The 25,715-nt window shown below is 35.8% G+C and overlaps 1 protein-coding gene across 4 annotated transcripts in view; it reads right to left on the bottom strand.

Annotated features, from left to right (window-relative positions):
• Positions 1 to 25,715, bottom strand: part of WNK3 (WNK lysine deficient protein kinase 3) — a 130,763-nt gene that overhangs the window by 47,161 nt on the left and 57,887 nt on the right. For all 4 annotated transcript variants that reach the window (XM_028092887.2, XM_088029000.1, XM_028092886.1 and 1 more), the window contains exon 10: positions 12,234 to 12,295. In XM_028092887.2, the coding sequence (XP_027948688.1) occupies positions 12,234 to 12,295 (62 nt within the window). The remainder of the gene's footprint in view (positions 1 to 12,233; positions 12,296 to 25,715) is intronic.

Consider the following 25,715-nt stretch of genomic DNA (forward strand, 5'->3'; position numbering starts at 1 on the left):
GCACACTGAACAACCTACAGAATAGATCACGTATTAGCTCTCAAAACAAGCCACAACAAATTCAAGAAGATTGAAGTCATACCATACATCTTTTCTGACCACAACACTATGAAACTAGAAGTCAACCACAAGAAAAATCTGGAAAGACTAAATATATGCAGGTTAAATAACATGCAACTAGTCCATGAATGGCTCAACCAGGAAATAAAAGAAGAAATAAAAAATTACATAGAAATAAATGAAAATGAAAACACAATGGTCCAAAACCTCTGGGATGCAGCAGAAGCTATTCTAACACGGAAGTTTATAGCAATACAGGTGTACCTCAAAAAGCAAGAAAACTCTCAAATAAACAACCTGACCTTCCATCTAAAGGAGCTAGAAAAAAACCACAAACAAAACCTTAAACCAGCAGAAAGAAGGAAAGAATAAAGATTAGAGCAGAAATAGGGGCACCTGGGTGGCTCCGTCGTTAAGTGTCTGCCTTCGGCTGAGGTCATGATTCCAGGGTCCTGGGATCCAGCCCCACATCAGGCTCCCTGCTCGGCGGGAAGCCTGTTTCTCCCTCTCCCACTCGCCCTTCTTGTGTTCCCTCTCTCACTCTCTCTCTCTCTCTCTATCAGAAAATAAATACAATCCTAGAAACATCACCAAAGGCAAGGGAAGCAAGGGCAAAAATGGAACTATTGGGATTTCATCAAGATAAAAAGCTTTTGCACAGCAAAAGAAACAGTCCACAAAACCAAAAGACAACTGACAGAATGGGAGAAAATATTTGCAAATGATATATAAGATAAAGGGCTAGTATCCAAAATCTATAAAGAACTTATCAAACTCAACACCCAAAGAACAAATAATCCAATCAAGAAATGGGCAGAAGACATGAACAGACATTTTTCCAAAGAAGACATCCAAATGGCCAACAGACACAAGAAAATGTGCTCAACATCGTTCAGCATCAGGGAAATCCAAATCAAAACCTCAATGAGATACCACCTCACACCAGTCAGAATGGCTAAAATTAACAAGTCAGGAAACAACAGATGTTGGCGGGGATGCGGAGAAAGAGGAACGCTCCTGCACTGTTGGTGGGAATGCAAGCTGGTGCAGCCACTCTGGAAAACAGCATGGAGGTTCCTCAAACAGTTGAAAATAGAGCTACCATACGATCCAGCAATTGCACTCCTGGGTATTTACCCCAAAGATACAAATGTAGGGACCCGAAGGGGTACGTGTACCCCAGTGTTTATAGCAGCAATGTCCACAATAGCCAAACTGTGGAAAGAGCCAAGATGTCCATCGACAGATGAATGGATAAAGAAGATGTGGTATATATACACAATGGAATATTATGCAGCCATCAAAAGGAATGAGATCTTGCCATTTGCAATGACATGGATGGAACTGGAGGGTGTTATGCTGAGTGAAATAAGTCAATCAGAGAAAGACATGTATCATATGAACTCACTGATATGAGGAATTCTTAATCTCAGGAAAATAAATACAATCTTAAAAAAAAGATTAGAGCAGAAATAAATGATATAAACATTTTTTAAAAATAGAACAGGGGCGCCTGGGTGGCTCAGTTGGTTGAGCGACTGCCTTCGGCTCAGGTCATGATCCTGGAGTCCCGGGATCGAGTCCCGCGTCGGGCTCCCTGCTTGGCGGGGAGTCTGCTTCTCCCTCTGACCCTCCTCCCTCTCGTGCTCTCTGTCTCTCATTCTCTCTCTCTCAAATACATAAATAAAATCTTTAAAAAAAAAATAGAACAGATCAATGAAACCAAGAGCTGTTTCTTTGAAACAATTAATAAAATTGATAAAGCTCTAGCCAGACTTAGCAAAAAGAAAAGAGAATGGACCCAAATAAACAAAATCACAAATGAGAGAGGAGAAATAATCAACATCACAGAAATATGAACAATTATAGGAGAATATTATGAAAAATGATATGCAACAAATTGGACAACCTAGAAGAAATGAATAAATTAACAGAATCACATAAATTCCCAAAATGGAAACAGGAAGAAATAGAAAATTTGGACAGACTGATAACCAGCAAAGAAATTGAGTCAGTAATCAAAAAACTCCCAACAAACAAAAGTCCAGGACCAGATGGCTTCACAGGCGAATTCTACCAAACATTTAAGAAAGAGTTAATACCTATTCTTCTCAAACTGTCCCCAAAAAATTGAAAAGGAAAGAAAACTTCCAAATTCATTCTATGAGGCCAGCATTACCCTGATACCAAAACTAGATAAACACACCACTAAAAAAGAGAACCACAGGCCAATATCCTTTATCCTTGATGAATATAGATGCAAAAATCCTCAACAAAACACTAGCAAACCGAATCTAACAGTACATTAAAAAAAATCATTCACCACAATCAAGTGGGATTTACTCCCGGATTGTAAGGGTGGTTTAATATTTGCAAATCAGTCAACATATTATATCACATCAATAAGAGAAAGAATAAACCATATGATCATTTCAATAGATGCAGAAAAAGCATTTGACATAGTATAACATCCATTTATGATAAAAAGTCTCAATGAAATAGGTTTAGAGGAAACATACCTCAACATAATAAAGGCCATCTATGTAAAACCCACAGGTAACATCATACTTAATGAGGAAGAACTGAGAGTGTTTTCCTAAGGTCAGCAACAAGTCAAGGATGTCCACTCTTTCACTTTTATTCAAGATACTAGTGGAAGTCAAGCCACAGCAATCAGACAACAACAACAAAATAAAAAGCATCCAAATTGGTAGGAAGAAGTAAAACTTTCACTATTTGCAGATGACATGATACTGTATAAAGAAAACCTAAATAACTCTACCACAAAACAGCTAGAACTGAAAAGAAATTCGGTAAAGTTGCAGGATACTAAATCTATATACAGATATCTGTTGCATTTCTTTCTTCTTTAAAGATTTATTTTTTTTAGAGAGAGAGAGCACAAGCAGGGGGAGGAGCAGAGGGAGAAAGAGAGAGGATCTTAAGTATGCTCAGTGTGGGGCTTGATCCCAGGTCCCTGAGATCATGACCTGAGCTGAAATCAAGAGTTAGACACTTAACCGACTGAACCACCCAGGCGCCTCAGATATCTGTTCCATTTCTATACACCAATAATGTAGCAGCAGAAAGAGAAATTAAGAAACCAATCCCATTTACAGTTGTATGAAAAATAGTAGGATACATAGGAATAAACCTAACCAAAGAGGTAAAAGATCTGTACTCTGAAAACTATAAAACAGTGATGAAAGAAATTGAAAATGACAAAAAGAAATGGAAAGACATTCCATACTGATAGATTAGAACAAATACTGTTAAAATGTCTATACTACAAAAAGCAATCTACAGATTCAATGCAATCCCTATCAAAATATCAACATTTTTTTCAAAGAACTAGAACAAATGATCCTAAAATCTGTATGCAACCACAAAAGACCCTGAATAGGCAAAGCAATCTTGAAAAAGCATCACAATTCTGGACTTCACTTTATATTACAAAGCTGTAGTGATCAAAACAGTACTGGCACAAAAGTAGATACATAGATCAATAGAACAGAATAGAATTTCAGAAATAAACCCACAACTATAGGCCAATTAATCTCTGACAAAGCAGGAAAGAATATCCAGTAGGAAAAAGAAATTCTCTTCAACAAATGATGTTGGCAAAACTGGACCACAACATGCAAAACAATGAAACTGGACCATTTTCTTACACCATACACAAGAATAAATTCAAAATGGATGAAAGACCTAAATGGGAGACCTGAAATCATAAAAAGCCTAGAAGAGAACACAGAAGTAACTTCTTTGACCTCGGCCCTAGCAACTTCTTTCTAGCTATGTCTCCTCAGGCAAGGGAAACAAAAGCAAAAATAAACTACTGGGACTACATCAAAATAAAAAGCTTCTCTATAGTCAAGGAAACAATCAACAAAACTGAAAGACAACCTACTGAATGCCATAAGACATTTGCAAATGACGTATTCGATAAAGGGTTAGTACCCAAAATATATAAAGGACTTATAAAACTCAACACCCAAAAAACAAATAATCCAATTAAAAAATGGGTAGAAGAAATGAACAGACATTTCTCCAAAGACATCCAGATGGCCAGCAGACACATGAAAAGATACTCAACACCACTTATCAGCAGAGAAATGTAATCAAATCTACAATAAGATATCACTTCACACCTGTTGGAATGACTAAAATCAACAACACAAGAATCAACAGATGTTGGCAAGGATGCAGAGAAAGGGTACCCTCTTGCACTGTTGGTAGGAATGCAAACTGGTAGAGCCACTACAGAAAATAGTATGGAGGTTCCTCAAAAATTTAGAAATAGAACTACCCTCTGATCCAGCAATTGCACTACTGGGGATTTACCCAAGGAATGCAAAACACTAATTCAAAAAGATACATACACCTCATGTTTAGAGCAGCACTATTTACAATAGCCAAATTATGGAAGAATGAGTGCATAAAGAAGTTGTGGTATATATATATATATATATATATATATATATATATATATATATATATATATATATATATATACAATGGAATATTATTCAGCCATAAAAAAGAATGGAATCTTTTCATTTGAAATGACATGGATAGAGGTAGAGAGTATAATGCTAAGTGAAGTAAGACAGAGAAAGATAAGTACCATATAATTTCACCAATATGTGGAATTTAAGAGACAAAACAAATGAGCAAAGGGACAAAAATACAGAGATGAGAGAAAGGCAAATGAAGAAACAGACTCATCATTATAGAGAACAAAGTGTTAACCAGAAGGAGGTGGGTGGGGGGTAAATGGGTTAAAAATGTAATGGGGATTAAGGTGTGCACTTCTCATAGTGAGTACTGGGAATTGTTTGGAATTCCTGAATCACTATATTATTCACCTGAAACTAATAAAACACTGAATGTTAAAAAAATAGAAAATAAAATAAAAACACTTATATTTAAAGGAAAAAGGGAAATGTGGCTTATACATGTTTACACATACACAGTCTGTATACGTGTACACACACACACACACACACACACACACACACACAGAGGAACAGTATTCAGCCATAAAAAAGAATGGAGTCTTGCTATTTTCAATAGCATGAATGGACCCTCAAGATATTATCTTCCTCTTTATATTTCTCAGGCTAAGGGAAATAAGTCAGAAAGAGAAAGACAAATATCATATGATCTCACTTATATGTGGAATTAAAAAAAAAGACTCCTATATACAGAGAACAGATTAATGATTAATTAATCATTGCCACAGGTTGCCAGAGGTGGGAAATGGGTTGAGCAAAAATGGGTGAAGGCAGTCAAAGATAGAAACTTCCTGTATAAGTAATTCCTGGGTTGTCATGTACATCATGGTGACTATAGTTAATAATATTGTATTGTATATTTCAAAGTTGCTAAGAGATTAGATCTTAAAAGTTCTCATCACAAGAAAAAAATTCTGTAACTATGTATGGTGATAGATGTTCGCTATACTTATTGTGGTGATCATTTTGCAATATATACAAATATCAAATCAATATGTTGTATATTTAAAACTAATATAAGTTTGTGTATCAGTTATACCTCAATAAAATAATAAAATAAAATACACTACAATTCTGGTAAAAAAATAAAAATGAATGATATTAAAATGGTTCAATGTGATTAATTTTAACTAGTTATATCTTGCAGGTTCATGTCAATATGATTATGAAAGGGCCGCTATCTTTCAGTTTATCTGTGTCAGGGCATTTTTCAGCTTTTTCTTTAATAAGTTTGAAAAACTTACAAAATTTCCAATAAACACATTTGAAAATTAAATGAGAAGATCTGTTAGCATCAAACACATATCTTTTAAATTAATTTTTAGGTAAAGTCCTTTCTCCTAGAAACTACTCCTGAAGTATTTGTATAAAGATATGAAAGAAGATATAAAAATAACTCCTAAAATTTTTCCTATGCCCATGTGAAAAAACTTTATATAAATACATGTGGTGGAAGAGGGCACCTGGGTGGCTCAGTCGGTTAAGTGTCTGACTCTTGGTTTCAGTTCAGGTCATGATCTCAGGGTCCTGGGTTCAAGCCTCACATAGGGCTCCACACTCAGTGGGCAGTCTGCTTGAGGATTCTCTCTCTCCCTCTCCCTCAGCCCCTTCCCCCACTCATTTTTTTTCTCTCTCTCTCAAATAAATCTTTAAAAAAAAAAAGTGGTGGAAGAAGATACATTAATACTGCTCTTAGTTTCTTAATATACAAAGAAATAACAGTAACAAGTAACACCTTCAAAAGATAAAAGGGACATAATTCTAGTCAATGGGGCTATATCAGTCACATTTCAAAGTAATCTTAAAACACCAGTTCAGGGTTTGGGACAAGACGGCAGAAATCCAATTCTCTCAGTTCTTCCTACCTCTTAAGTCCAACTAAATAATGTGGAAATAATAGAGTAGACAATCACATCTGGATACTGAAGGATGAAAATATGAAGGTGGACTGGCTAGGGACTCCCAGGATTCGATGAAAAACAGCAGTTTGGCATCTCCCAATTACCCACCCAATGACAAGATAGTCCAGGCTCAGTGTCTCCTGACTCTCAGCTCAAAGGCAAAAGCAGCACAAGTCCAGTGGTCTCCTGACCCCCAACCCAGCAGAAGGTAGTTCAGGTGGGCCCTTTCCTCCCCTCCCCTCCCCTAGTAACATTGGAGGGAGCTCCACCAGTAGCATGTGGCCTGGAGTTCTGGCCTGGGGCAGCAGCAATGGGGCCCAGTGGTGTCAGGTGAACCAACCAGACAGAACTAGTACTACAAGGGCTCTGAAAACTAAATTATCATTAGAACCACAGCCCACAAAAGTAGATCAGAACCTATGCATCTAAATAGGGTAACTGCCTGATAAAATAGAGTATTTTTTTTTAGTAGGCTCTACAACCAACGCAGGGCTTGAACTCATGACCCTGAGATCAAGAGTCGCATGCTCTACTGACTGAACCAGCCAGGTGCCCCCTTAAAACAGAGTATTTAAATATGATCCAGAGTCTCCCAAAATAATGTCCAAAATGTCCAGAAAATGAATGAAAATTCCTTATCATACCAAAAGCCAGGAAAATCACAATTTGAATGCAAAAAGACAATCAAGAGATGCCAACACCAAGATGAATCAGATAATGGATTTATCTGATAAGAATTTTATTTCGTCTAAAGATTTTATTTATTTGTCAGAGAGAGAGAGAGAGAGAGAGTGAGCACAAGCAGGGGGAGCGGCAGGCAGAGGGAGAAGCAGGCTCCCCACTGAGCAAGGAGCCTGATGCAGGACTCGACCCCAGGACCCTGGGATCATGACCTAAGCTGAAGGCAGATGATTAATTGACTAGCTACCCAGGTGTCCCTATCTGATAAGGATTTTAAAGCAGCCATCATCAAAATGCTTCAATGAGCAATTACAAATATTTTTGAAGCAAATGCAAAAACAGAAAATCTCATAGAAAAAGAGATATTAAAAGAGAATTAATGGAAATTATAAAAATAAAGCACAATCACAGGAAGTGACATCACCAAGATGGCAACATAGGTTGTTTCTGACTTTGCTCACAAGAACAACTAATAACTATTCAAGAACAAGACACCACTGAAAGATTCCTAGAACATGGGGGTGTAGCTGAAGCACCCCTCTGCACCACAGAGACCAAGTCAGACTGGATTAGAAGGGTAAGAGAAGGGACACCTGGGTGGCTCAGTTGGTTAAGCATCTGACTCTTGATTTCAGCTCAGGTCATGATCTCAGGGTTGTGAGATCAAGCCCCGAGTTGGGCTCTGTGCTGGGCGTGGAGCCTGCTTAAGATTTTCTCTCCCTCTCCCTCTGACCCTACCTCCTGTTCATGCTCACTCTCTCTCTCCCCCCTCTAAAAAAAAAAAGTGTAAGAGAAGTGGCTATACATTGGCCACATTGCCCCTACCCCATGCCAGCATAGTACCCGAGCCTCCAGTACCTCCAGTGGGAAAAGAGAACCTGGGGGGACAACCAGCCCTTGCTCAGCATTGCGGGGGCCCCTATTTTGATTTCACACCACAGGCATAGCAGGAGAATCTGCAGGGCTCAACCACTGGGAATATGAGTATGACAGGGAAGGAGAGAAAGGCTTGCAGCTGGCCAACACACGGATCATGGCAGACCAAATTCATACCTGCAGTACCCAAATAGTAATCCCAACGAGTGGTTTTGCTCATCTGCAGAATCAAGTTGGGGACGTATTCTGACTAGTAAGATATCATTGTCATTTTATGTGCATTAGCCTAATGACTAATGATGTTGAACATCTTTTTACATACCTGTTGACCTTTTGTACATCTTCTTTGGAGAAGTGTCTATTTGGGTCTTTTGCCCATTTGTTAATTGGGTTATTTGTTTTCTTGCTATTGAGTTATAGGAGTTCATTATATATTTTAGATATTAACCCATTATCAGATATATAGTCTGCAAATATTTTTCCCATTCCATAGGTTTTCTTTTCACTCTGCTAATGGTTTCTTTTGTTGTACATAAGTTTTTTAGTTTGATGTAGTCCCACTTGTTCATTTTTTATTCTGTTACTTGTGTTTTAGGTGTCATAGCCAAGAAATCATTACCAAGACCCATGTCTAAGAGCTTTATTCCTGTGTTTTCTTCTAGGAGTTTCATGGTTTCAGGTCTTACATTTAGGTCTCTAATCCATTTCAAGTTAACTTTTGTGAGTGGTGTAAGATATGGATCCAGTTTCATTCTTCTACATGGGAATATCCAATTACCCTAGCCCCATTTATTGAAAAGACTGTCTTTTCTCCATTGAGTATTCTTGGCTCCCTTGTGAAATATTAGTTGACTTGTATATGTTTGGGTTTTTTTCTGGGCTCTTGATTGTGCTCCACTGGTCTATTTGTCTGTTTTTATGCCAGTATGATACTGTTTCGATGACTATAACTTTATAATATAGCTTGAAATCAGGAAGTGTGATGTCTCCTGCTTTGTTTTTCTTTCTCAGGATTTGGGTCTTTTGTGGTTCCATATACATTTTAGGAGTGCTTCTTCTAGCTCTGTGATAAATGGCACTGGACTCTTGATAGGGATTGCATTGAATCTATAGATAGCTTTCAGTAGTACTGACATTTTAACATTAACTCTTCTGAGCCATGAACACAGAATACCTATTCATTTATTTGTGTTTTCTTTGATTTCTTTCACCCATGTCTTGTAGTTTTCAGAGTAGAAATCTTTCCCTTCTTTACTTATTCTTTAAGTATTTTGTTGTTTGGGATACTACTGTAAATGGGATTAATACCTTTTATCTCTTTTCTTGCCTGATTGCTCTACCTAGGATTTTTAATACTATGTTGAATTAAGAGTGGTGAGAGTGTTCCTGATATTAGAGGAAAAGCTTTCAACCTTTCATCATTGAGTAAGATGTTAGATGTGGATTTATCATACATGGCCTTTATTATATTGAGATATGTTCCTTCTATGTCTAATTTCTTAAGAGTTTTTACCATGAATGTTTAATTATGTCAATGCATTTTCTGCATCTACTGAGATGATCCTATGATTCTTTTATTTCATTCTACTAATATGATCAGATGATTCACTTCTTTCAATCAAATCATTGATTAATTTGTATATATTGAACCATCATCCTTGCATCCCTGGGATAAATCCTATTTGATTATAATGTATGATCCTTTTAATGTGCTTTTGAATTCAGTTTGCTAGTATATTATTGAGGTTTTTTGCATCTATATTCATCAGGGAATAGGCCTGTCATTTTCTTTTCTAGTAGTATCCTTTTCTGGTTTTGGTATCAGGATAATGCCAGCCTGGTAAAATGAGTTTGGGAAGGTTCCCTCCTCTTCACTACTATGAGTTTGAGAAGGATTAATGTTAATTATTCCTTAAGTATTTGGTAAAAGTCACCAGCGAAGCCATCTGGTCCTGGGCTTTTATTTGTTGGGAAAGTTTTGATTACTGATTCAATCTCCTTAATAGTAATTGGTCTGTTCAGATTTTCTATTTCTTCCTGATTCAGTCTTGGTAAATTGTATGTTTCTAAGCATTTATCCATTCCTAGGTTGTATAGTTTGTTGGCATTTCGTTGTTCATCATAGCCTCTTAGGATCCTTTGAATATCTGTTATCAGTTGTAATGCCTCCCTTTTCATTTATAATTTTGTTGATTTGGGTCCTTACTCTTTTGTCCTTGCTTAGTCTAGCTAACGGTTTGTTAATTTTGTTTATCTGTTCAAAGAACTGACTCTTAGTTTGGTTAATCTCTTCTATTGTTTCTCTGTTCTCTATTTCATTTCTTTCTACTCTAATCATTATTTCTTCTGCTAACTTTGGGCTCAGTTTGTTCTTTTTCTAATTCCTTAATGTGTAGAGTTAAGTTGCTTATTTGGGATCTTTCTTGCTTCTTAATGCAGACATTTATTGCTATGAACTTCCCTTCCAGGAGTGCTTTTGCTGCATCCCACAAGTTCTGGTATGTTGTGTTTCCATTTTGTCTCAAGAATTTTTTTTTATTTTTAAAGATTTTGTTATTTTTTATTTGAGAGCAAGAGAGTGCGAGAGTGAGAGAGCATGAGAGAGAGAGAGTGTATGCACACAAGCCGGGGGGAGGGGCAGAGGGAGAAGGAGAAGCAGGCTCCTCAATGGGCAGGGAGCACGACACAGGACTCGATCCCAGGACCCTGAGATCATGACCTGAGTCAAAGGCAGACACTTAACCAATTGACCCATCCAGGTGCCTCTGTCTCAAGAAATGGGTATGCGCAAACTGAGCTCTAGAAATATTGCCTCACACCTATTAGAACAGCCATTATCAAAAAGACAAGATAACAAATGCTGGCAAAGATGTGGAGAAAAGAGAACTATTGTGTAGTTAGTGGGACTGTAAATTGGTACAGCCACTCTGGAAAATGGTATGGAAGATCATTAAAAAATTAGAAATAGAACTACCATATGATTCAGCAATTTGACTTCCAGGAATATATCCCCAAAAAACAAAAACACTAACTCAAAAAGATATCTCCACTCCTGTGTTCATAGCAGCATTCTTTACAATAGCAGGACATGGAACATGGAAACAGCCTGTCTGTCCATGGATGGATGAATGAAGAAACTGTGGTGTGTGCACATGTGCACACACATATACACACAACTATTATTTGGCCATAAGAAGGGGAAATCCTACCATTTGCAACATCATCAATGGACTTTGAGGGCATTATGCTAAGTGAAATAAGTCAGAGAGAAAGACAAATACTGTATAATCTCATAAGTGGAATCTAAAAAAAACCCAAAATTAAAAAAAGAATCCACACATATTCATAGAAAAAGAGATAAGACTTGTGGTTGCGAGAGGCCAGGGTGGGGGGAGGGAAAACTGGAAGATGGTTAAAAAGTACAAACTTCCAGTTATAAGATAAATAAGTACTAGGGATACAATATACAACACAATGACTATAGTTAACACTGCTGTGTGAGATATAGGAAAGTTGTTAAGAAAGGACATCCTGTGAGTTCTCACCACAAAGAGAGCTTTTTTCCTTTTTTTTTCTTTTCTTTTTATTATATTTAGATGAGAAGATGGATGTTAGTTGAATCTATTGTGGTAATCATTTCACAATGTATATGTAAATTAAACCATCATGATGTATACCTTAAACTTATACAATGATGTATGTCCACTATCTCTCAATAAAACTGGAAAAAAAGTACAATCATAGAAATAAACTCATCAAATGGGCACAATAGCAGAATGAATAGGACAAAGGAAAGAATCAGTAAACCTGAAGAGAGAACAATAAAAATTATCCAATCTGAACAACACAGAGGAAAATATTAATTTCCAACTACCAAATAATACCTGGTTATACTTCATTTCTTTAAGATTAGCAGGACTTTTACTCTAAATTACACTATTCCTTCTTTCCTTTTTTAACACTTATAAGCTTTTCTTAAGAGTATTATAATAATGAGAAAAAGAAAACAGTCAATAATTTAACATTCCATATGATCATTATTAACATAAAAAAGTAAAAATAATACCTACTATTTTATTGAACATACACACAAATACAAGAACACAGAAGCTTCTCTAATCAAGATTCACTAAGCACCTATTGAGTGCAAATACTTCAAAATACTCTGTTTTGATGGTATGAATTTGAAGATACTCACCTTCTAACTAAATCCGGTTTTAGAAGAGTTGCTTGTTCAATTCCAACTGCCTGGGATACAGGCTGTAAATAGCACAGAAATAAAACTTGTTATAACAACAAACTTCAAGCTAAAACTGCAATCTGCTATTATTTCAAAAAACATGGTTGTTACATTTCATATTTTGGTTACCTCACAAACTAGGTAGAATGTCTATGTTATTGAATATTTGATGTTACTACCAAAGATAAAGAAAAATAAATGTAGCAGTATTCATCAATATTTTTCATTACTTTTGTCTGTGTTATTTTTCAATGGAAAACACTGACATTCAGCTTCCAGTCTGATTGTAAAACTGGTACTAAAAGGGAGAGTTGCCGCCATTTCACAAACAGATAAATATATGACTCAGGCTTTAACTTGTGTGCTCGGCTCTTTCTTGCTCTCTTTACACTAAACTACTGACAACTATCCCTTTGAGGCCTTAATATCAGCAGCTGCAATACTGGCCCTCTAAGAAAGAAAACGCCAACTATGTTGGAAAACAATTTTAAACATTTATCTAATCCATCCTACATATTGCCACTGGTGACAGCACAGTGTCCTTAAAATGCAAATCTACCAAAACTGATCTCTTCCCTACCCAGTTTAAACCTCTATGATGGTTCCTCATCTCTAGACGAACCATGAGAGACAATGGACTCTGAAAAACAAACTGAGGGTTCTAGAGGGGAGGGGGTGGGGGGATGGGTTAGCCTGGTGATGGGTATTAAAGAGGACACATTCTGCGTGGAGCACTGGGTGTTATGCACAAACAATGAATCATGGAACACTACATCAAAAACTAATGATGTAATGTATGGTGATTAATATAACAATAAAAAAACCAAAGCAGATTAAGCTCTTGGGTGGCAAAGTCCTCAATGAACTGGTCCCTGCCTCATTCTCAGAGTCCTCCACTTGAAGCCACACTGAACTGTAGCTCCTCTCGATGAGCTGGGCTCTTCCATATACTGTGACTCTACTTATGTTCCTTCATCTTCCTGGACTATTTCAACTCCTCCTCAGTCTTGTCCATTCTACGGACAGAACTCCAACAAGAAGCATCTATTACAATAGGTTCCAGACAAACCAGCAAAACTGCTTTGGGTACTCTTTAAAAAATATATATACTTTATTTAGCTCTTATCTTGTTTTCTAAACTATAAGGGATGAAGGTTTCCTGGAAAATGACTGACTCCAACATTGGGGCAAACAAAGTACAAGATGAGGCTGGATCATCTTGTTATGCCAAAAAGAACTGCTCAAAGAATAATGGGAACATACCAAAAATATACAGAAGCCAGCTTGAAGGGGTTCCTACTACCCAAATATGGCACAATTTGGGCATCAAGATAAACAATGATAGTAACAGAATATAACCTATTCAATAAAATTAGAATACATGAGTTCATACTGATACAAACAAAGTTTTTATAGCACAAAGCCAACTAATAAATATAAGGAATGATGAAATCAGAAAATCATCAATGGATGATATAACTAGTGGGTAAAATTTACAGTTTCAAAATATCTCCCCACAGATTACTTATTAATTACAAAAGCAAAAAAAGGTCACTTTATGGTAGAAAACTACACGTAGCAGCCTCCACCCTAACCAAAGAATTAAAATCAACCTCAGCAATAGCGGGACAAACTGACATCACATGCCTCCTACTATGATATGATGTGCAAAGAATACCTCATCACTTTCATGGTATTCCTGACAAAAATGCATGATCTGAATCTGAGCAAAAGGAAATTTCAAACTCAAATTGAAGGATATTCTTTTTTTTCTTCTTCTTTTATTTTTTTTAAGTAGGGTCCATGCTGGGCTTGAACTAACAACCTTGAGATCAAGACCTGAGCTGAGATCAAGAATCAGACACTTTACCGACTGAGCCACCCAGGTACCCCAAACTGAAGGACAGTCTATAAAATAACCAATCTTGGGGCACCTGGGTGGCTCAGTTGGTTAAGTGCCTGCCTTTGGCTCAGGTCATGATCCCAGGGTCCTGGGATAGAGCCCTGCATCTGGCTCCCTGCTCAACGGGGAGTCTGCTTCTCCCTCTGCCCCTCCCCCCACTCATTTTCTCTCTCTCTAATAAATAAAATCTTTAAAACAACAACAACAACAAAATAACCAACCTTTATTCTTCAAAAAATATCAATGTTAGGAAAGACAAAGAATGGCTGATTAAAGGAGACAAAAGAGACAACATAACTAAAGCCAATGCAGGATCTTCAATTAGATCCTGGATCAAAGAAGGAAAATTGCCATAAAGAACATTATTTGGGCAATTGGTTAAATTTTAATGTGGACAACTGATTACACAGTAGTATGATATTCATATTAAATTCCTTGAATTTTGTCATTGTATTGTGGTTAAAAAAATCCTTATTCTTATACTGAAATATTTAAGAGTAAACAGGCATGTCTACAACTAGTTCTCCCATGCTCCAGAGGGAAAATCATGTGGGCATAAATGGATAGATGGATAGATGGATGGATGAATGGATGGAGGAAGGATGACCAACCAACCAAAAAATCGATGCACCATCATCTGGGAATGCCTTTTATCATGTCCCTCTTTATCTTATATGTTTAAAGTCTGACTCCAAGGACTCTGTCTGATTTATCTTTGTATTCTCAATGCCTCTTACCACAGTGTCTGGCACACTGTAGGCTTCTAATAAATGTTTAAGATAGAAAGAAATAAGAAAGAAAACAGTGACATAAGAAGAAAGGTTGTGCCATAAAAATGTTCGTGATCCAATATTACCATTCCTGGATATAAACCCTAAGGAAATAATACAAAGGGAGAAAAAAATACATAATATAAAGTTTGTTTCATATAAATAGTCAATAAATGGTAGCTATCTCTGTGTTTTGATTGTGGTATTATACATAATAAAAACTGGCAGCAAGTTAGTTGTTCAGGAATAGGGGATGAGTTAGGTAAATATGAATATTTATTGCACTATCATCTGGCCATTGAATACTGGAATTGTGAAGGCCAAGTAAAGGCAGGGAAAACTACTTACCAATGAATGAAAAAAGTAGAAAACAAAACTGTACATATAAGTACAACCACTTACACATGTGTTAAAAGCCTGGAATACTATAACAAATATTATAATCACTGCCATGTTAAGGAAATAGCATTCTAGGTGAAAATCCCCATCTTCTTACTTTTTTATAACGTTACTACATACATTTTCTAATTTAAAACTCTGAAAGGATATCAAATACTAAGCGTATAGGAAAACAGGTATTTTCATAAACCACTGGTGGGATTGTAAACTGGTTACACCTTTCTGAAGGGTAACTTGACAATCAATGCAAGTCTTAAAAACATCTAGCAATGACATTTCTAGAAATTTACCCAAGGATATAATTAAGAGTGTATACAAAGGAAATAATTAAGAGTATATACAAAGATTTAGCTATAAGAATGTTCCTCACAACATAGACTATAATCACAAAGTGCAAAAAAATTAGACACTTGTTCCTTTACTTGTTCCATTATATAAATAATGGTATATCCATAGTAAAGGATATTATGTATCTCCTTAAAAATGTGTTAAAACATATAAGATAACACTAAAAGTAAAAAAAAGATTATAAAAGAATATGTATACTATGGTTACATTAAAATTACATGTATGTATAAGCATCTAAAATGGAAGAATATACAACAAGGTGTTAAATAAGCTTATCTATATTCATCTTGCTTTAGTAATTAAGAAAAAAATAAATTCAACTTTGTACAGATTTATCAACCCTCAAATCTGGTAATCACAGGGTAGGTCCCCATTATTTCAATACATAACATTATAGTGATTTTAGACAAAAGTAAAAAGGGAGCAGTTCATTAAATTTGAAAGACATCTACAGAAATAGCCCAGCATTTATTTGAAAACATTAGTTTTGAAACTCCTCAAAATATTATGAGAGAACTTGATTAGAAGCTATCATATAAAAAAGACAGATGAACCGACTATTAGCCATGATTCTAAGGACACAAAGTAACATTAATGATCCTGTTAATAATTACAAGTGGTTATAAAATATCATTCCAGATTATCGTCATAGTAACTCTGTCTTGTTTCTCCTTACTTAATCCATAGGCTTTGCTTCCAGATTGATGCATCAGGACATCATGTCACTGTTCTATCTTGCTGGGACTCAATATAATTCTTCTAAAATTTCTTTAATACAACCATTTGTTAAGCTGGATACATTTTGTTGAATCTTGTGTGTACGAAGAAAAGAAATCTCATTACCAAAATATTTGCTTTCGTGTTTAAACAGTGATTATGTTTAAAAGCTATAACCTACAATTGGAAGCTAATCTAATTTGTCCAGGAAAAAAACCTCAGTATGGGTTGACTAGGTTGGAGGGGGAAAGGGAAGGCAGGAAATGATACTTTGTGCTCGTTTCTCAACTACCCCCCACCTTAAAATACAAACGAAAGACAGGCACCAATCCTCTTTCCTAATGAGACCCTGATAATCTGGATGTCTGAGACCTTGATAACTTGCTAGCAAAGTTCAATAATACTGAAGTACCTCTCAACACATGCAGAATTAGGACAAGGCCAAAATGAGAAGCAAAACTAGGCTTGGATTCCATGGGCCATACCATCCCGTAATCTACCATTTTGATATTTAAAACACTCTCTTACATTTGTTTCTAGATCTTTCTCACCCATGATGCTGTGAGCTATTCAAGGGAAGAGACTATATCTGTAAAATTTATCACAATATTCCCAGCGCCTAACCAACACCTGAAATAGGAACAGATGCTCAATAAGTCTTTCACTATTATAATATTCTCATGTTATTATTTTTATTATAGCAACAAACCAATCACTATTAAGCATTTATTAAGTGCTAAGTACTTCATATACATTATTTAACTAAATTCCACCCTTATGACAACTCTGAGCAGTAGGTATTGTTATCTTCATTTTACAAATAAGCAAGCCGAAGCTGTAAGTGATGGAAGCAAAAATTGAGTCAGTAAATGGAAATTAATGAATAGACAAATGACTCCAAAGAGTACTGAGGACCAAAGACCCATTGTACACACCACAGAGGCCTTTCTGTTAGTTTTTGTTGGTTCCTAATCCTCTTTCTCCTTTACTTACTTCATCATTACTTGCCCTCCCCCCAACAGTGATTCTCAGCCCTGGATGCAGTTTATAATCTCAAGAGAAGGAGAAGAGGAGGGAAGAAAGAAAAAGGAAACAAACAAACAAAAAAAAAACAAGAAAAGAAAACTTTGAACATCCCATAAACTGCCTTATTGTATTCTCAACACTACAAACCATGTCTCTCCTATGACGTGCTTTTTTTTTTTTTAACAACCACTATTTATTAAGCACTTATTACATGCCAGGCACTTCTTACATATATCTCATCTAATCCTAATGAGCCTGCAAGATAGGCATTTTTTCTGACACGAAAATTTTCCAACATACTAAAAGCTGAACATTTGTTCAGTGAAAACCTGTATATCCACCACTCACAGTCTACAGCACTTTACTATAATTGCATATCACATGTATATCCATCAATCCATCTTACTTTTTACATTTCACAGTAAGCTGCAAATGCAAGACAGGCATTTTAAAATGTCATTTCACAAATGAAAAGAATCAGAACTAAAATAAATTAAATAACTTTCTTCAAATCATAGACTAAATAATTCAGAGACACTGTTCAAACTCAGGTCTTAACTAAAGATACAAACTGCTCAAGACTATATGTACGATGTATATACTTGTTTAACAGTGAAATTTTTATTTAATTTTAAAAAATTATCACTGTATATGTCCACTATATTTTTATAAAGAACGCTTCATCTATAAAGTCATTGTTTATCTAAGGCCAATTCCTGGCCAAGCCAAGATTCTGAATAATGAAATTTACCCTAAGAAATAACTGATCCACAGCATAGTTCCATGGATAAACTCACATAATAACACAAGCTACTAAACAGCAAGGAAAAAAGATGAAAACACATCAGCACACAAAAACTGACAGACACAAGTGACAGAAACTCAGAGGAAGATTCATTAATTATAAGGCAGGTAGAAGTAGATAAAAGAAATTACCTGGGCTTTACTCCAGAGCCTCCCTAGGGAGTACCTTATGAGAGGGAACTAACTGAAAGTCAACTTATATCTCATACTTTCTCCCTATTATCTGTCCTCAGTTGAGTTATCAAAGGTCTGTACCAATCATCAAATTGATCAGACACTGCTCTTCTTGCAGCCCTCCAAGTATTCCTTCTTTTTTTTTTTTAAGATTTTATTTATTTATTTGTCAGAGAGAGAGACTGAGCAAGCAGGAGGAGCGGGAGGCAGAGGGAGAAGCAGGCTCCCCGCTGAGCAAGGAGCTCAATGTGAGCCTCGATCCCAGGACCCTGGGATCATGACCTGAACCAAAGGCAGACACTTAACTGAAGGCAGATGCTTAACTGACTGAGCCACCCAGGCATCAGAGCCCTCCAAGGTTTCTACAGCTATTAGGAGAGAGCGACTAACCCTGTTTTTTTTCTTTCTTTTTTTTTTTAATGGAAGGAGTGAGAATGCATATTGGAGATAAAAAGGAGAGGATTAACTGAGCTATTTGGCATTCTGGGAGGTAGAGTCCCTACAAGTAAAGCCAAATCGGCAAGGATGCAGAAAGGAAAAATTCTGGTAGCCATACATGTTGAAGATGGCAGTCTTAATACATTTGATTTTTACAAGCTTTGGAGAACACATTATGGGGGCAAAAGTAAACCACACCTTAGTATAGAACTATAACAGATCAATGCCTACTAATACACAGTGTACATCTCCTTGTCCTTAAACTGTAGACCTGTGGAAGGATTTAATCATCATGCAAAAAGACAACAGAAGTCAAAGAAAATCTACATGAAATCAGAGAGTTAGGCAGGGGAGCCCAGATCCTAGAGGGCTTTCAGGCCATTGAGTATTGTGCCTTTAGCCAAATCTGGGGTACTTTAACCATCAAATAAATAATGATAATATTATATCACAACCTATTAAATAATATAAGGCCCTATGAGTACACACTCTAAATAAATAAATAAATAAATAAGGGAGAAGAGCCAACTAATGAATATAAAGAGGCATGATGAAATTAGAGTATCATCAATAGATACACTAGTGGGTGAAAGTTTTGATAACGAAAGGGATATTTACATAGTGTCAAACAGTTCCCTGCAAATAACTCATAAATTATAAAAGGAAAAATGGCAACTTATAGTGGAGAAGCCTGGCAGGCCCTACTTGAACCAAATAATAAAAGTTAGTATCATCAATACTGGGACAAACTGGCATGTCTCCTTAATATGATGCCCTGAACAGAACAGTATGTCACTTACATGGTGTTCCTGCCAAAAATCCATGATTTGAATCAAATCATGAGAAAACTTCAAACAAATACAAACTGAGGGATAATCTACAAAAAACTGGCCTGTGCTTTTCAAAACTGTCAAGAAAAACAAAGAAAGGCTGAAGACATGTTTGAGATTAAAGCAGACTAAAGAAAAAGGCAAACAACCACCCCCAAAAAAACCTTAACAAGGCACTTCACAAAAGAAAATGTTTGAGTCTCCAAGAATTACCTGAAAAGATGCACAACATTGTTACTTATCAGAGAAATGTAACTTAAAAACCACAATATAACTACATTGCATCGACCAGAATGGCTAAAATTTAAAATACAGGTAATGTTAAATGTTGATAAGGATGTAAAATAACTAGAACACCCATACATTGCTGGTAGGAATGTATTTTGACACAACTACTTGGAAAACTGTGTAACATTACTTAGTATAGTTAAATATACCTTTTTCCTGTGACCCAGCAATCCCACTTCTACACATATACACACAAGAGAAATGAGTGTATGTGTCCATCAATAAAACATACAGGAACATTAACAGCAGCTTTATTCATCAGAGTAAAAAAACAGAACCAATCTTAACGTACATCAACAGGAGAACTGATAACTGAACTGTGGCATATTCTAGAATAGAACAACTCACAGCAAAAAAAAATAAATAAATAAACAAAACAAACTACCTATACATGCAACATTGTGGGTAGATCTCAGTGAACCTTCCAGGGGGCTAAAAATGTTCTCTGTCTTCATTTGCATTTAATGGAGGCATATATATGTAAAAACTCATTAAACTGTATATTTAAGATTAGGGTACTTTAATGCATATATGCCTTATATACTTCGATAAAGAAATCTTTTTAAAAGCCTGTATGACCCAATTCTGATAAAATAAATACTAAAAAATGTCTTGTATATGTGTATATATAGAAAAATTTCTGGAAAACTTCAAAGGTTTCATTTCTGAGAGGTGAGATAACCAGTAATTTTAAAACTTTATACTTTTCTGTAATTTCTAAAAAGTATAGAAAGAAAAGTTTTTTTAAAAAGTTATTTTCAGAAATAAAACTTTCACTATTGGCAAATGACATATTACTATGTATAGAAAACCCTAAAGACTCCACCAAAAACTACTAGAACTGATAAATGAATTCAGTAAAGTCAAAGGATACAAAATCAATGTGCAAGAGATCTGTTGCATTTCTATCACTATGAAGCAGCAGAAAGAGAAATCAAGAACACAATCCCATTTACAAATGCTCCAAAAATAAGATACCTAGGAATAAACCTAACCAAAGGCATAAAGATTTATACTCTGAAAACTATAAAACATTGATGAAAGAAATTGAAGAGGACACAAAGAAATGGAAAGACATCCTATGCTCATGGACTGGAAGAACAAATACTGTTAAAATGTCTGTACTACCCAAAGCAATCTACACATTTAATGCAATCCCTATCAAAATACCACCAGCATTTTTCACAGATCAGAACAAAAAAAAAATCCCAAAATTTATATGGAACCACAAAAGGCCCTGAATTGCCAAAGCAATTTTGAAAAAGCAAAGCAAAGCTGGAGGCATCACAATTTCAGACTTCAAGTTATATTACAAAGCTGTAGTAACCAAAACAGTATGATACTGGCACAAAAAGTAGACATATAAGTCAACAGAACAGAACAGAACAGAGAACCCAGAAATGAACCCACAACTATATGGTCAATTAATCTTCAACAAAACAGGAAAGAATATCCAATGGGGAAAAAGAACGTCTCTTTAACAAATGGTGTTGGGAAAACTAATCAACTACATGTAAAAGAATGAAACTGGACCACTTTGTTTCACCATACACAAAAATAAAGTCAAAAATAGATTAAAGACCTATATGTGAGACCTGAAACCATAAAAATCCTAGAAAGAGAGCATAGGCCACAATGTCTTTGACATTGGCTGTAGCAACACTTTTCTAGATACGTCTCATGAGGCAAGGGAAGCAAAAACAAACTATCATGATTTCATCAAAATAAAAAGCTCCAACACAATGAAGGAAACAATCAACAAAACTAAAAGGCAACCTACTGAATGGGAGAAGATATTTGCAAATGACATATCCAATAAAGGGTCAGTACCCAAAATATATAAAGAACTCATAAAACTCAACACCCCCCCAAAAAATAATCCAATTAAAAAATGAGAAGACATGAACAGACATTTTTCCAAAGAAGACATCCAGATTGCCAACAGGCACATGTAAAGATGCTCAACATCACTCATCATCAGGGAAATGCAAATCAAAACTATAATGACATATCACCTCACATCTGTCAGAATGGCTAAAATCAAAAACATGAGAAACAAGTGTTGATGAGGAGGTGGAAAAAAAGGAATGCATGTTGGTGGGAATGCAAACTGGTGTAACCACTGTGGAAAATAGTGTGGAGGTTCCTCAAAAAGTCAAAACTAGAACTACACTAGGATCCAGTAATCACACTACTAGGTATTTACCCAAAAAATACAAAAACACTAATTCAAAGGGGTACATACACCCTTATGTTTATAGCAACACTATTTACAATAGCCAAATTATGGAAACAGCCCAAGTGTCTATTGACTGATGAATGGATAAAGAAGATATAGTAAATGTGTGTGTGTGTGTGTGTGTGTGTGTGTGTATTAAGTCCAAATTGTTAAAACTATGTTTCAAAACTGAATGCACAGATAAAAACTGAGAATGTTAACATGTATAGTATGATAAAATATATTTCATAATTGCTATCCCCACCAAACAATAGTTTGCCTTACATAACTTTTATTAGTCATCTACCAATAATCAGTCTTTTAGCTCATTCCACCATCCTCCCAAATTGAAGATTTCAACTGTGCTGCTATTTCAGAGGTTGGCTCCTTCCTGGAAAATGAGAGCAACCTGAAAAGGTTCCCACCCTTTAACATCCTCAGTATTCCAACTAATTTATATTGCAAAAGGGAGAAGGCTAAATATTGTCCCTGTAAATCAATCCAAATGACTAATGTCCTTATCATTACCAGTTTCTACATTATGAAGACATACTAAGCAATATGTGCCTTCTGAGAACATTTTTTGACAATGCTCAGTAAACACACCAACTGTTTAGACTAATTTCCCTCCAATTAATTTCACAATAAACACAATATTGTGCTAAATAGCATTTTTACATAAATGGTCTAATAGCCTCAATCCAGAATCTCTCTCTCTTGAGAAATCAGACTAACTTTAATTCTCAATTTTTACACATTTTCATTTAATGGAATTAACTACTTTATAGAGGAAGTTACAATGAAGAATAAATGAGATGCTGCTGCTTGAAACATAGTAAGGTCCTCAATGTCAGCTCCCTAACTATAAGATTTATTCCTTTAGAATGCCTTGGAAACTGTCCTCAATATCTTAAAAATGTCTTTACCAGAATAAACGTATTGTTTTAATCATATTCATACACACACAGTAGACCCATGGATGTTTCTGAACAAACTGAGCACAGGGAATCTTTTGCCAATTAACAACAGCGTTATACACATCAAGAGAGTCCATTCCTCATAGTTTCTGTACTGTCTTGAAAGCATTAGAAAAACAAATGTAACCAGAGACAAAGTAAACATCTCAAAAGCATCGGTATCTTCAGTAACTATCTTTATGGGTCTTAAACATACTATGGTTATAATTAAAATCACCAAGACTGAACTGTAAAGACATTACTTTCCTGATTATGAAACTGGAGCTGAAAATTATAATGATTCCACTGAGATCAGCTATGAGACAGTAATAAAATTGGAAATGCTAGTAAGAATAACAATTTCCAGAGTAATCTCACAAATATATATTTCAGATATGCTAATATATAGATTTATCTGTGAAAACAATACATAAAAACATTTTATTGACTCTTGATGCATTCAAAGTCTGAAATCTGGCCAATCCTGTTACTGCTTCTAACAACAATATCAACAAAAACCTGAAAGATACCCCTAATCCTAGCTGTCAGTGCTAAATGTTTGCAACAGCAAAAAATCACTAAATTACCTTTCCTTATTTTAATCCACATTCATGCAAAAAAAAAATCTAAGAGACTGAATCAATACAGTAAGAGTGAACATATATATTCACTCTACTACTCTAGAAAGCAAGATGATTTTTTAAACTAGAATAAAGTCATAACATCCCAGAAAAACTAAAAAAGAGTGCCATCCACAGATCATAAATGGTGGGGAATCTCCAAAGGAACAGAAAACAATAGATCACATCCATAGGGAAACAAAACCTATGGAAACCAAGGCTTCAAACATGTATATGGAAAAAACTTATTACAAAGTTAGGACTGATTTGGGAAGCACCAAACCTACTCACAAGGGGATACCGGAAACATGAAGTGGCCTTGGGGAATTCATGAGAGATTAAATGGGAAAGTAAAGGGGGAACAATTGGGAAAGCCTATCCACACCCAAACTCCTGTTGTGCTAAGAAATAAGCAGCAATGAAGTTTGCCCAAAAACTCAAGCAGGAGCTGGACCAGAAAACCAGGAAATCACCAAAACCCTGAGAAACACCAAAGCTTAGAAAAAGAGAAGCACCAAACTCAACAAAGTCTTTAGAAGATTTTCAAACCTGCCCATTTTCACTGGTGTTTCAGGATACCATGATTAGAGACTTTCTCTGACTCCCTTTTCTCCACATTGTGAAAAGTGTAATTTCTGTAGTGAGCACATAGTTCAAAAGCAATATTAACAAATGAGTAACTTTGTTCCCCTTTTGCATTGTTAAGTGGCTACACTATCCCTGTACTGCCTGTTTCTGGACTCTTCCAAGAGAGAAAAAAGCATCTTGCTAATTTGTGGGTCATGCTGTGAGAATTTTATGTCACTCAAAACTGAATAAAATCCTAAAAGATAAAAAAAAAAGAACAATTAACTTGAATAGGTACTTAATGCTGCCTGGCAGTCTTACTACCATTCATTTTACCATTCTCTTAGAAAACTGATTCGGAGGGGGAGATAAACCATGAGAGATGATGGACTCTGAAAAACAAAATGAGGGTTCCAGAGGGGAGGGGGCGGGGGGGGATGGGTTAGCCTGGTGATGGGTATTAAAGAGGGCACGTTCTGCATGGAGCACTGGGTGTTATACACAAACAACGAATCATGGAACACTACATCAAAAACTAATGATGCAATGTATGGTGATTAACATAACAATAAAAATTAAAAAAAAAAAGAAAACGGATTTATACCTTCTCCTCTCTCCTCAAACTTTTAATACATATTCCCTCCCCCAAACTCATACTCTGATGATGACCATGCTTCTATTTCACTGAGAAAATAAAAAAGAAACAAGAAAAGAATTACCATAAGCTCCCACTACCACATCTACTCACCTATTATCATTTGTGCCCATACTCTCTACCTTCACCCATATTATTATGGACAATCTGTCTGGGATCCTACGCTAAGGCCAACCCCTCTATTTAGAAACTAAACTTCCATCTCCTCTCACCTTCTCAGGAACATCACTCTAGTAATTTTCCTTTCTCTTTCCTATATCGGCAATTTTTCCCTCCCTTTGCAATCGTTCCTCTTATGAGATTGTATCCCCATTAAAACAAACCCTTGCAATCAGAGCTCATTGAGATATGACCAGTTATGAAGCTGGGGCAGGGAAGAATAGAATAGGTCTATAATATCTTGTTGTGTAAATGTAAGCTCAAAGAATGATGGGGACACATCAAAAGTATAAAGGAACAAGCTTGAAGAGGATCCCACTAGCCTAATCTGAGATAGCTGGTACATCAAAAAAAATAATGATACTAATGAGTTATAACCCACAGAATAAAATGAAATCTATACTGTTATACATTTAAATAGATCAATTAATAAATGGGGAAGAATGGAAAACTGTAATCCAATTAATAAATATAGAATTTGAAAACCACCATATGGCAATCACCATAGTAATAACTGTTGTAGGCAACAATCTTCAATGGCTACCAAAACTGTGGGTAAAGGTTTATG

Source organism: Eumetopias jubatus, unplaced genomic scaffold, assembly GCF_037043125.1.
Source record: "Eumetopias jubatus isolate StellerSeaLion01/CBP00866 unplaced genomic scaffold, mEumJub1_p1.0 scaffold_11, whole genome shotgun sequence".
NCBI classification, from domain to species: Eukaryota; Metazoa; Chordata; class Mammalia; order Carnivora; family Otariidae; genus Eumetopias; species Eumetopias jubatus.